The sequence below is a fragment of the Siphateles boraxobius genome, unplaced genomic scaffold, assembly GCF_051911475.1.
Source record: "Siphateles boraxobius isolate OS27281-9 unplaced genomic scaffold, OSU_SipBor_1 19, whole genome shotgun sequence".
Taxonomy (NCBI): Eukaryota; Metazoa; Chordata; class Actinopteri; order Cypriniformes; family Leuciscidae; genus Siphateles; species Siphateles boraxobius.
In genome coordinates, this window is record NW_027508799.1 from 14,657,134 (window position 1) to 14,671,309 (window position 14,176).

A 14,176-nucleotide genomic window follows, 5' to 3' on the forward strand; every position below is an offset into this window, starting at 1 on the left:
CGTTGGGGAGTCCCAGAGTACATTCTTTCTGACCAAGGACCTCAATTTGTGTCAGAAATCTTTGCAGAGACCTGTAAGGCTTGGAACTCGACCCACAAGTTTGCCACAGCCTACCACCCCCAGACAAACTTCACTGAAAGGATTAATCGGACACTGAAAACTATGATGGCTTCCTATGTAGGAAGCCAACACAACCATTGGGACCAGCATCTTCATCATTTTCTTTTCGCTCTTAATTCAGCAGTACAAGAGTCTACTGGTGTCACACCTGCTGAGCTTAATCTCAGTAGACCACTCAGAGGTCCCTTAGACCTTTTGTTACAACCACAAACCATTCCTCCTGACTCACCAGCATATAGTACCCTTGCTCAGCTCAACGACTTGAAAGAACTTGTCACAAAAAATTTGGCCAAAGCTCGCCTGAGACAGCAAAGGAATTATGATAAGAAGAGACGCCATCTTGAATTCAAAAACAATGATAGGGTTTGGCTGCGTTCTCACCCCCTTTCTAGAGCAGAAAAGAAATTCTCAGCCAAGCTTGCACCAAGGTGGCAAGGTCCTTATAGGATTATACGTCGGATGGGACCTTTAAATTACCAGGTTGTAATGGAAGAAACAGGAGAGGGTTTGCGTACTATACATGTATGTCAACTAAAACCATGTTACCCCACAGCAAAAGACCTGGAGGAGAGTCAGCGCGTAAAATTGACGGATCTTTTCCAAGAAGATACCGATGAAGAGGAATTCCTTGGATTTCCTACCTCAACAATACGCCTGTCACCTAATTGTTTTGCTTTTTACAAGGGAAAAGGAGTGTGACGGATATGTTCTGAGTCACATGATGTTCTGAGTCACATGATGTTCTGAGTCACATGTTGTGTGGAGCACCTGGCTAAAGAGAGTTTGATGATGGCAGTTGAGCAATGCCTTGTGCAGTGGAAAGATGTGGGAAGTTAATCCCTGCATATCTCCTAAACAACCTGTGAGGTAAAAGGAACATTTCATTGATTTGCCTTGGGATATATGGATCTTTTGGAAGTTGGTGGATGTTCAGAGAAACTACCTATGGTCCAAACGACAATGGAGGACAGATAATTTCTCTGACTGACTGGGACAGATCCTCAACTGACTGACTGGGCAAAAAACCAAACAAGTATTGTTTTTTTTCTTATATTTTCATGTTGGGTTTTCAGTTGAGACTTTTGACCATGATACTCTCTAAGTATTATTTAAAGTGCTGAGAAAGCTCTTTTTGAACTGCACAGTGGACTGGTTGCTCAGTGCTGGTCTGAATGGACTTAAAGGTCTAAGTGCATGTACCAGCACCTATGCTGGATTGAAAACTCAGTCAAGAACTGTTAATGTGGACTTGTGACACTGGGGGTTTGCACTCTAAATGAGTTGAAAAGGAATGAACTGAATTTGAATGAATTTAACTTTTGAATGAACTGATTTGTTTGTGTTGAAAGATTTTGTCATGTTAAATGAGCCCCATTGAGTATTTGACTTTCTGGGCTATTTTTCTTCAAAATTGAATAATTTTTTGGTTTCTGGTTTTGTAGGGTTTTTGTTTGCATTTGTGAACCATGAATGTTTTCCCCTGACTGAATATTATATTGCTCAAAAAACTAATAACAGTCTATATGAATTGAGCCTGTTGCTGGTTGTGTAGTAATTCTTCATCCACATATTAAGGGTACCAACTTTTTTTTATGTTTGAATCCTTTGTATGGTTGACTGACTTTAAAGAAATTTAGTAGGTTGAAACCCCTGCTTGGCACCCCAATTAATTAGGTCAATCCGTTACAGCGCGTTTAATTACACGTTAAGCATTTTCTTCCCATAGAAAACCGTTATAAGAAAACGCTTAACGTGGCTTTTAATATCACTGCCTTAGTAGCCTACAGTTAGCCACGTTAAGCATTTTCTTATAGCGGTTTTCTATGGGAGGAAAACGCTTAATGTGTAATTAAACGCGTTGCGTTCATATTCTGGGCTCATCTGATTTTTTTATACATAGTATACTTTATTAATATGATGTGTACCGAGTTTGGTCTTTCAATATCACTGTCTTAGTACAGTAAGCCACGTTAAGCGTTTTTCACGTTAAGCATTTTAGAATATCCCCCTCTCGGGACCACGTTGGTTGACACTGACAGCGGCAAAAGCGACGCATGCGCTTTTCACTTGTAAAACTCAAGGGTGTATGGGTAATGTAGTCTCTGCTCTCGGTGGGACGAATTAGGAAGCGTGCATTGTGAAGGGCGCTCTGAAAAGCGGCAGCGCAGCCAAAGGATTAAAACAGATGTGCAAATGAGCGTACCGGTACGCTAAAAGCACGTTCTGGGTGCACGGAGAGGTGGCGGTACGCTCAAGAGCTATATTTGGAAGTGGCGGTACTGAGTACCGGCGCGTACCGGCCCACTTAAAGCACTGATTGGATAGTTAAAAGTGGTCAATGTGACAAATGGTTTGAGGGGAAGTGTTCAAATAATTATATCAGGCAAAAAGTAAAGTTGTTTCAGAGTCACTCATTTTTAATGAAAGACTGCAAAGACCTGAGGGAAGAAAAAAACACTACACTATGTTAATGTATTTATATGACAAAATTATTTGACTCAGTGTGATTTTACAGTGTGATTTTTTTACAGGTTATCCCACTGAAAATGCTTTAAAACACGGCCAAATTCTAGCAGTAACTTACTGTTCACCTTTTTATTAGCCTATTACTGTTGCCTGTTTTTGCTATAATAATTTCTTGTGTGATTTTAATTTCCAACCTTTTTTAAGGTTTCCTTTTTGACCTATTTGAACTACAGTTGTTGCCAAAATGACACACCATTGTTTATAGTGTTTGTGAATTAAAATAATCACGGAAATGTACTGCATGTAATAATGTAAATTGCTGTAAAGTAATTTTATAGTATTGATACCATAGAAGTACAGTATATTGCTGGCATCTCTGCTGCCAGTATTTTACTGTAAAATAAAAAAATACTGGAAAATACTGTATTTTTTTACGGTAATAATCTGTAGAGCAGTTTCACAATATCCATACTGTAGAATTACAGTAGATTGCTGGCAACTCTGCTGCCGGTATTGTACCGTTATTTTACAGATAATATTACTATTTTTTAATGTTTGGTAGTTAAATGCTCTAATTCAACCTCTTAATAACACCCCCCATTCACATGAAATCAGAACTGACCCTATACATTTTTTCTACGCAGATGGTACTATTATGTGTAATTCATCTGTACACATTATAAAGAAAAAAAATATTATCATTTAGTCTTTATTAACACATGCATAATGGCTTTATAATCTTTCATTAAAATATAATATGCACCGCCTCTCAAGACCCTATTCTTTTCTGCTGACTTCCACTCTGGAATGAAAGCTCATTTTTCACATCCTAATCAAATCCCAATGGATAACATCAAGCCTCTATCTATTTATTCTCTCTCTCTCTCTCTCTCTCTCTCTCTCTCTCTCTCTCTCTCTCTCTCTCTCTCTCTCTCTCTCTCTCTCTCTCTCTCTCTCTCTCATTGAACATCCCATTTCACTCTAAAATGCTGTATGTGACATTATGGAATTGAGAGTTGTGAACATAGTTTCATGTCACTTTAAGGGCAGTGGTTATGAGAATGTGTAAGTCTCACCGTTGTAGTTTTCACTCTGCCGCTGGGCTGTGTACAAGTCCAGCCTGATTTATTTACTAACAGGTCACAGCCTTCATCCTCTAGACAGGGAACCATGTCACACCACTGCCTGGTCTTCACAATACGAGCTGTGGATCAAGACCAGAGAAAAGGTTAAGATGATATGATTAGGAAGATAAGCAGAAACACAACAATAATACAACCCATCCCCCCCGTCCAAAAAAAATACTTTTTGGGAAAAGTATTGTGACACTTTCTGCTTGATAAACAGTATAGTGGTATAGTATAGTAACATATCCATGTCAAGTCAATCCAAGGGTTAACTGACTTCATATATCCAATATAAATCCCATTGACAGCAGTTGGTAATCACACAACACCAAACATATAGTAAATTATCTGAACCTTTCAGACTGAATGCATCAATTTGGATTCACTTTTAGTTATTTAGCTTCAAACATGTGTCAAAAGATTTCACTTTTCATCCCATCCAAGCTGTCTCTGCTAGTCAAGTATAAAAGAGGTTACTGCAACACACTAAACTAGTGTTGTGGATGATATAAAATGAGACAATCCCCTATGGAAGCATCTTATGTTACATGAGCATGAGAAAGGAAAATTAGTTTAATTTCAATGGATGGTCATCAGTTTAAAGAAAGGTTCATGACAGATTTCTCCTCAAGTAGATGTATTTGAGGTTCATCATAAATGATCACTTTTATATAAGAGTAGGTCACTTTAACACACCTGAATTAGTATTAGTCCCTTGGGAGAGGGACAATACAGGACAATGCAGAGCTGTCTCTTATTTATTTATTTATTTATCTATTTATTTAGACAATACAATCATACAGCCATTGCTTTTGAAGTTTATATTTCAAACTTTACATGCCCTTCAAAATGTATGTTATGTATGCAAATAGATAACATAACTATAGCAATGGCCATGTATAATTTAATTTATATCCAAAGGAAAACATATAAGGTTACAGTTTTAGGAAATATATTAATAAACAGTATGTTTATGAAATAGTTGGATATGAAATGTCATGCCTGATATATTTTAGATCCTGAAATAATAAATAAGTTATATAATTAACTATATATACTGTAATTTCAGAAATGTTATCTTTCTTTTGAGTATTAGCAAAGTATTAGTGTACATGTGGAAATCTTGATCTTCCTTCAAAATAGCTGGGCTTGAACATATGCTAATTTCTGTGTATAATACTATATAGAAACATCTTTCTTGTTTTCTCTCTGCAGCGTTAAAGATGGAAGATAATTAATTCAGCCAAGTTGTTGTCCTCTGTTCCATTTGATTGACAGTACATCATAACATTACATCATGTGCATACACAAATGTAATTGCCCTCCACTACAGATATCAACATTAGTTATCTTCATACAACTTGAAATGTCTGATCCATTTCCTAAAAGAAGAAATCACATCTGTCAAGGCTGCATAAACTCCTATTGTTCTATTGTGTTTTACAATATTTATTCTTATATGGCTCTTGACATAATGCATTTCTGAGAGCAATATTTAGAGGCAGGAAGAGAACTAGAGTAATCAGAGCACAGGATAATTACCTGCTGATTTGCATTTTTGCCACTGAAGACCCTTTTGCAAATTTCAGATGCCACGGGGAGACAAAAGGTGGCGCAATCAGGCCTAATTGTAGGTTTAATGGAGGAATTCAATGCGGCATTAATCAAGACAGCTGAGCAGCTTAAAACGTTTGCTTCGGTTATGCTCAAATCTAGCTATGAATAGTCTAATTATCATTTAACACATCTACACAGGACACTAGACTAACAAGCAACCAAAAACAGCAAACAAAAGCAATTTGCATGAGCCATGGGAAAAACACATACAATGATTCAGAAATGCAGCATGATGCCATTTAAGGCCTGACTTTCTTTTTCAGAATTTTCATGGATCACAAAAGAAGAAACTTTGAATAATGCACAGGTCACTCTTTTCCATACAATTACAATAAATGACGCCTGGAGCTTTTGGAGCTTGACCTTTATCCCACAATGCAATGTGCTCAAACCTCCTTGTCCAGTGTGATGAATTTACGGAAACAATCAACTTTGGGTATTTTTTTTTCTTTTTTCTTGAGGAATTGTTTGATTGGACTATCAAAAGTTGAAATATAAACTATTCTATGGAATGACACAGAAAATGTCCCCACTACCTGAGAATTATCATTGGAACACATTTTCTGTGTAATCATACCTATATCTGTGACAGCCCAGGGCTCTTCAACTTCAAAAGAACAACCGAGAGTTGGACGCTATTTTTCAGCCAAAATTCAGAAGAATTTGAGGTGCTCTTTGCCTGACAGCCATTTTGAGTGTTTGGGTTTGATGTCTTTAGAGGGGCTGAGATTTTAGGTAACACTTTATTGTAACACGACATAGTTAGACTTTACATGTAACAGTAAATTATGCATAATTACAAGCAAACTAACCCTAATCATAACCTACATGTTAATTAATATCACTCAGTAAATGTGTAGTATTTGTGTAGTTACATTGTTGACATCGTCATTCCAAAATAAAGTGTATCCATATTTTAGAGGGAGTGGGGGTAAAACACAGTTGCAAGAATATCAGTCAGTCACTCTCTGCGTACATCGTGACTGAATAATAGGAATCTCGGTAGAGAGGCCAATCTACTTTGAGTGAAACTAAACAAGCCAATGCACATTGGCGTGCAATCATTTGCATCAGCTCCTCAGCCTCGCAGCGGGGGTATATAATGAGCAGAGGTGCAATTGCACTTCAGCTTTTTGCTTCTGAGCCAAGCAAAGCCTTTGCTTCGGAGCCTGGTGTGCTCAACCGTGTATCATGAGCTGTGCTCCCGGGAGAATGGCCACTCCACCTCCAGGCGATTCAGCTGATCTGGAGAAAGTTTGGGAAGGCTCAGGTAGACCTGTTTGCCTCCTCTGAGACCTCCCACTGCCAGCTGTTTTACACCCTGACCGAGGGAACACTCACTGGCACACAGCTGGCCCCGGTGCCTCCACAAATATGGATTTCCCCCAGTGAGCATACTTTGTGCAGACACTGTGTAAAGTCAGGGAGGAGGAGGAGCAGGTTCTTCTAGTGGCTCCCTTATTGGCCTACCCGGATTTGGTTCCCAGAACTCATGCTCCTCGTGACAGTTCCTTCCTGGGAGGTTCTAGGTGACTTACCCCCAGAGGTACTTAACACCATCACTTCTGCACGGGCGCTGTCTACGAGACGTGTGTACACCCTGAAGTGGAACCTGTTTGTCGAGTGGTATTCTTCTAGCCGAGAAGACCCCTGAAGATATTCTATAGGGTCTGTGCTTTCCTTCTTGCAGCAAGGGTTGGAGCGAAGGCTGTCTCCCTCCACCCTCAAAGTACATGCTGCAGCTATTTCAGCATATCACGACCACATAGATGGCAAAACAGTAGGAAAGCACGACCTGGTCGTCAGGTTTCTTAGGGGGGCGAGAAAATTAAATCCTCCTCGACCCCCCTCCATATCATCTTGGGACCTTTCCCTGGTGCTTCAAGCACTTCAGGATGCTCCCTTTGAGCCATTGCAATCAGTAGACTTAAAGCTTCTTTCCATGGAGACTTTGCTGCTGGTTGCACTGGCCTCTGTCAGGGTAGGAGACCTGCAGGCATTTTCGGTTGACGAATCGTTCCTAGAGTTCAGGCCGATTGACAACCACGTATTACTGAGATCCGTTCCTGGCCATGTGTCCAAGGTTCCTACCACTCCCTTCAGGGACCAGGTAGTGAACCTGCAAGCACTACCCTTGGAGGAGGCAGACTCAGCCCTGACTTTGCTCTGTCCCATTTGCGCTCTGTGTTTATACATGAACAGAACTCAAAGTCTCAGGACCTCAGACCAGCTCTTTGTCTGTTACGGAGGCCAGCAGAAGGGAAAGGCTGTCTCCAAACAGAGGATGGCCCACTGGATAGTGGATGCCATCGCCTTGGCTTACCAACCGCTCAGGTTGCATGCTCACTCCACGAGAGGCGTTGCATCCTCCTGGGTGCTGGCACATGGCTCCTCGCAAACAGATTTCTGTAGAGCTGCGGGCTGGGTGACACGTTACACGTTCGCTATATATTTTACCCTATGTGTAGAGCCGGTCTCTTCCCGTGTTCTCACCCTAAAAGTGCACGCTTCCCCAGTGTTATCCACTTTCTCACTGTATGGGTTATCATGGAACAACAGTGACATATTCACTCTGTGTAAGCCTCCTCCTATCGTCCTTCCAGGCAAAAAGGGGTAGAGGCTTGCACAGGGCGCTGGATGAGGTACAGTTGCTGTGGGCATTGGTAGGGATTCCTATTAGTCAGTCACGACGTACGCCGAGAGTGCCCATCTGATCCCTGAAGGAGGGAACAGAGACGTACGTCCCATCGCCACATCTGCTGCTGCCTGCCGGGGGGCCCCGCTTATCAGGCTTGGCTCCTCAGCAAAAAAACTGCAATCGCACCTTCTGCTCATTATATACCTGCGCTGCGAGGCTGAGCAGCTGATACAAATGATTGCACGCCAATGTGCATTGGCTTGTTTAGTTTCACTCAAAGTAGATTGGCCTCTCTAGTGAGATTCCTATTAGTCGGTCATGACATATGTCTCCGTTCCCTTCTTCAGGGAACGAGGGTTACCATATGTAACCGAGACGATTTCTGCACTGATAACTCATAAAATGTAATCTGATCTAAGCCACACTTTTGTACTTTTTAAAAAATGTTTATTCTTTCTTTAAACTCCCAACTCCCAAATTGTGGTTATCCAAAAGCTAATTGGACTTCGTTAAGAAAATTAGATTGGAAGTAAGGGCTGCACAGATGCCCTGCCCTTAAGATCAAGGCACCCACTGACAATTCTCTTCTTCTCAAAGACTGGTTAGTGTGAACCATGCCTCATATCCAAAGGCATTCACATGACCTTAAAAACACATTGAACAAAGCAGGAAAAGGCTATGAAAGATTTGCTAAAGACCTGTTAATCAATCCAATTTAAAATACCCATTTTATGTACACAATTCAGTATTTTTTACTACTCTCCCTAGGAGCAGGCATCACCAACGTACAACCTTGAAAGAGGTGGGAAAGAACCATAGGATGTCAGGAAAAGACATCCAGAAAAATCTACTGTGAAAGTCTTTACTGAACAAAAATGGTGTTCATGAAAGAACAAGTATGAAACCACTGCTCTGCCAAATATTGAGGCATGTCTCATGTTTGTAGTAGAAAACCTGGGTGTTCCACAACACTCCTGCAAATCTTGTATGGACATCTGAGACAAAAGTTGAACTTATTGGCAAAAAATGGGCACGGCATGCACAGTAACACCAAAAAAACTCTTCTCAACAGTGAAGCATTTAGAGCTACTTTGCTGCCTCAGGGTCTGGACATTTCACAGCCATTGAAGGAACATTGAATTCAATGGCGTATCAAAGGCGTATTTCAGAAGAGCATTAGGACAGCAGTAATGAGGTTGGTTGGTACAACAAAACAATGACCCAGAGCACACAAATAAAAGAACTAAAGAATGACTGAAAGTGCCTGAAGCCAATTGAGATGCTGTGGCATAACCCAAAGAGGACTGTGCTAACAAGACAACACAGAAATGTTGATGAACTGTGACCGATTTGTGGAGAGGGATGGTCCAAAATTGACCAGAGCAGCTACAGAAAACATTTGGTGGAAGTTTTGCTGCTAATGGAGGATCTACAGGTTTCTAGAGTTAATGGTTCCCTTACTTTCTCCAACCTGCACTGTGAATGATCATTTCTTCAATAAAAATGTGAAAAATATACTTTTTGTGTGTTATTAGTTACGCCAGATCGTATTTGTCTACAATCATAAGTAAATTGAGATCAAAACGCATTTTATAACGAATCAATACAGAAATTCAGATATTTCCAAAGGGTTCACAACCTGTATGGTGCTGTACTGTGAGCTGGACTTCACCTTTTATTTTTAGTGTGACAAATTAACTACCACTGATGTTATCTATCATGTATATATCATCTAATGTCTTTCATTATTTGATCATGAATTAAAACTGCTAAGTTCACACTTGTACAGAAAGTCTAACTGGAAATTAACTATTTATTTCCAAGATTTTATTTCCGTATTCTGTATTTATTTCCAAGATACAACATACAACATCATGTCACAATATATCACAAAACAAAAATGCAACAATATATATCGTGGATAGTGACAATATGTATATTGTGTATAGTTCACCCAAAATGAAAATTACTGTCCGTGAAAAAACTCAATTTTACAGAGTTTTAGTGTCAATACTACATTGAACTACTATAATATTGAATATAATGTATAATAATGGAATGGGGGAATATTTGTTGGTCCTGATAATGCCAAATGTATTCTGTAACCAGTAAAAAATGGCCTACATTATTTTAAATATATTTAGTCAGTGACAGATTGCAAGCATATTCGTCTAAAATAATTCTGTATTTTCAGCTTCAGAATCATGAATATGTTTATTCTGGTTTCACTATTGTCATTGGGTTACCAGCACCAACTCTCAGCCTATTAATTTACACTCACAATGTAAAATCAAGTTTTGCATTTGAATCAAGTGATAATTTTTGTTAACCTTTTACCATATGTCTTGGACTGCTTAAGCATACTGCTTATTAAAACTTTATTGTTGCATAATGCACACTCTTTCGCTTATTATTATTTAAATAGAAGCCAGTATGTAGTGTATTCTGTGCAGTGTTTATTAGCTAATAATCCATCTCGAACATAGCGAGAACTTGAACTAACATTGTATATAAAAAAAACAAAAAACTGTAAACAACAAAATAACTGTTTGAATTTTCTTAGATGAAAACTGAACACCACTTGGTGAAATTAACATGCAATGCAACATACTACTATTAAAAAATGCATTTTGCTGCATAATGTGTACTATTTAATACAAAAAAACAAACAAAACAAAAAACCGGCAGGCAACGTAATCTCTGTTCTTGGATGTCAGTGCCATAATTACAACATTACTTGGGAGGAAATTTATAATGGAGAACAGTGCGATCAATTGAATACAGTAATACGGCCTCCTAGGGAGTTTGGTACCCGTCAATTTGATTGAGATTGCCGTTATCACCAATTATTAATCCAACTGAACATAAAAAGGAAGAACGCCTGCTCAAACTCACCCAGAGCGCACAGCATTTAAGAAACATTGCATTTCACGGTGCATGTAATCACAGTGCCCATAATCTGATGTCATACATCACTGACATGGTACTGTTGCCAGTTAATTTGAGCTATTGCAACATTTTAATCAATTTCAAGCAGGGTCACAACTTCCACAAGGGGCAGTTCAAACTTCCAGACAGTTTCCGTCGGTGTGTAACCACTCTACAGGTGTGAGAAGAAGGATTCAAGGACAACTAGACGCTATAAAATAAAAACAACCTGGATATAATCTGCCTCTGGGATGGGGCTAGATGCACAGTTCATCTGGAGGCGATAAGAGAAGGTATAACATCATTACACCCACACTGGGATACTCATCTTGTTGAAATGCTTTATCACACTCACGTCAACAGCCAGGAACCCTGGGTAATAAATCTTATCTAATACTGTAGAGAAGCAAGGTCTGGCAGGAGAGAGTATATATACAAGAGGGCAAGAGCTCAGCTAGATCTTTGCATTTTAAAATGCACGGAATATAGGTATAGCCATCTGGTCTAAGAATAGTCAGTAAAAATAATTAGTCAGTAATAAGTTTGTAAATGGATGAGCTGCCATCTGAAAGGACTGATGTTTAGGAATTTGATTCATGGCATGAAGCTTTAATGCATAAGAATAATTAAACATGGCATTTCTTAAATAGCTCAATTGTTCTGATTGAGGTATGAGAATTAATGAATATATCCAGAGAATTCTGCTTAAAGGATTCTGACTTCAGAATAAAAATTTCTTGATAATTTACTCACCCCCATGTCATCCAAGATGTTCATGTCTTTCTTTCTTTAGTCGCAAAGAAATTAAGGTTTTTGAGGAAAACATTCCATGATCTTTCTCCATATAGTGGACTTCAACTGGATCCAACGGTTTGAAGGTCAAAATTGCAGTCTCAATCCAGCTTCAAAAGGGCTCTACACGATCCCAGCCGAGGAATAAGTGTCTTATCTAGCCAAGCGATTGGTCATTTTCTAAAAAAATATATATAAAAAAAAAATATATATATATATATATATATATATATATATATTCTTTTTAACCACAAATGCTCGTCCACGACTTCACGCATTACATAATCACGTTGAAAAGGTCAGGCGGTAACCTGATGTAGGATGAAAAAGGTAGGGTATGCTAAATTTTTCCTCCAACTTCAAAATCGTTCGACATCGCTGTTTTACCATTTATTTATATTTTGTAAAGGGCGTTTGACTTAATCTTTGCACGTTCGCTAGAACTTCTGCCTAGTCATGCGTAACCTTTCAACGTGATTACGTAATGTGTGGTACATCGCAGCTAGTGCAAGAAGAGCATTTGTGGTTAAAAAGTATATAAATGTTTATTTATTTATTTATTTATTTATTTTTTAGAAAATGACAGATCGATTGGCTAGATAAGACCCTTATTCATTGGCTGGGATCGTGTAGAGCACTTTGAAGCTGATCGTTAACCGTTGGTTCCCATTGAAGTACACTATATGGAGAAAAATCCTGGAATGTTTTCCTCAAAAAAACATAATTTCTTTTCGACTGAAGAAAGAAAGACATGAATATCTTGGATGATGTGGGGGTGAATAAATTATCAGTGAACTAATCCTTTAAAATCTAACTTTCTCCAGAGAGAGAGAGAGAGAGAGAGAGAGAGAGAGAGAGAGAGAGAGAGAGAGAGAGAGAGAGAGAGAGAGAGAGAGAATAGAAAATAGATAGAGAATATATCATATATATATCCTCTAGAGTTTCAGAAGAGATTTTGACTATTTATTTTTGAAAAAAGCACAAAACCCCCCAAAAAATTTTGCCAGGAAAACAATCAAAAGTCAAAGTTCTTACTATGAACTCTAATATCAGTGGAAACATTTGAGAAAGTGTCGCTACTTAAATGAAAACTCCAAGCTATAAAATAACTATAATAGCTATAAACAAGCAATGTCGGAGCAATACAATTTTCCTCTGGGAACTTTGCAAGGATATTTATGAAAACTGTCACATCATATCCATCAGTACAGAGCGCAAATGCAGTGATAGATTTCCAAAGACAATATAGGGCTTTCCAAATGTAATTTATGCTAAATTAATTCATAAAATGGTGCTGTATTTATGACATTTATTTTAGTAATTAATTTCTGGTTAATAATTAATAACAGTGTGTTAGCCCCTGTATCAGGTTTGTAGTTTTATTCAAAGACTCCATGCTCCAGTGGTCTGGTCCAATCTCGGGTCCCTCGGTCCTGCTCTGGTGACAGGCATGTTCTCCATCTCCCTGGCCAGGTGCCCATTCTGTCCTCTTTCATGCATTAAGATTCGCAGCAGCACCGCTGCGCAGTAATGACAGCTCAAAGACCCTTTTAAGCAAATTTAGCGTGTCTTCATTTTTGCACAGGCATTCCAGCATGGCAGGCCATTCAGTTCACTCCATCCTCTCTTTGTGGGTCATTGCTTTTTTCTTTCTTTTTCTCTTAATCTCTCTTTTCCTTGTCCAAACCTTGGGGTCAACTTTTACTGGTTAATATAGCACAGATAGCCTCTGCTAGTAGATGTAATATTACACGATTTGGCTGTTAAGAGCATCTTTCTCCATTTTCCCATGGCTCTAGAGTCAGTGGGGGAGTGGGGGGGATATGGCTGATTTTGGTCCAGATAGTATAATGGTATCTACTACCATGAGCTAACCAGCCAAACCTGAATCTTTTGGACACCAATTCCATCATGCCATATATTTTTCTGTCATCTTGAAACTACTTTTTTGCAATCCATATACAAAACGCCTTCCCTACATCTTGGGTTTTAAAAATATAATAAAAATGGGTTGTAAATGCTGATCGGGTTCATGTTGAATTTAAAGGGTTAGTTCACCCAAAAATTCTGTAATAAATTACTAAAACTCATGTCGTTCCAAAACCCAAACATTTGAAACACAAATGAAGATACTTTTGATTAAATCTGAGAGCTTTCTGTTGCTCCATTGACAGCTACGCAACTACCACTTTCAAGCCCCAGAAAGGTAGTAAAGACATCATGGTAACACTTTGGAATAAGGTTTCATTTGTTAGCATTAGTTACTGTATTAACTAACATGAACTAACCATGAGCAATACATTTGTTACAGTATTTGTTAATCTTTGTTAACTTAGCTAATAAAAATACAGCTGTTCCTAGTTGGTTTACAGTGCTTTAATATTAACAAATATAAATTTAATTTTAATAATATATTAGTACATGTTGAAATTAACATGAACAGAGATTAATAAATGCTGTAGAAGTGTAGTTCATTATTAGTTTAACT

General features: G+C 38.6%; 1 protein-coding gene across 1 annotated transcript in view; it reads right to left on the bottom strand.

Annotated features, from left to right (window-relative positions):
• Positions 1-14,176, bottom strand: part of tafa5a (TAFA chemokine like family member 5a) — a 230,086-nt gene that overhangs the window by 36,475 nt on the left and 179,435 nt on the right. Inside the window, exon 3 of the mRNA XM_077233899.1 lies at positions 3,663-3,790. Coding sequence (XP_077090014.1) covers positions 3,663-3,790 — 128 coding nt within the window. The remainder of the gene's footprint in view (positions 1-3,662; positions 3,791-14,176) is intronic.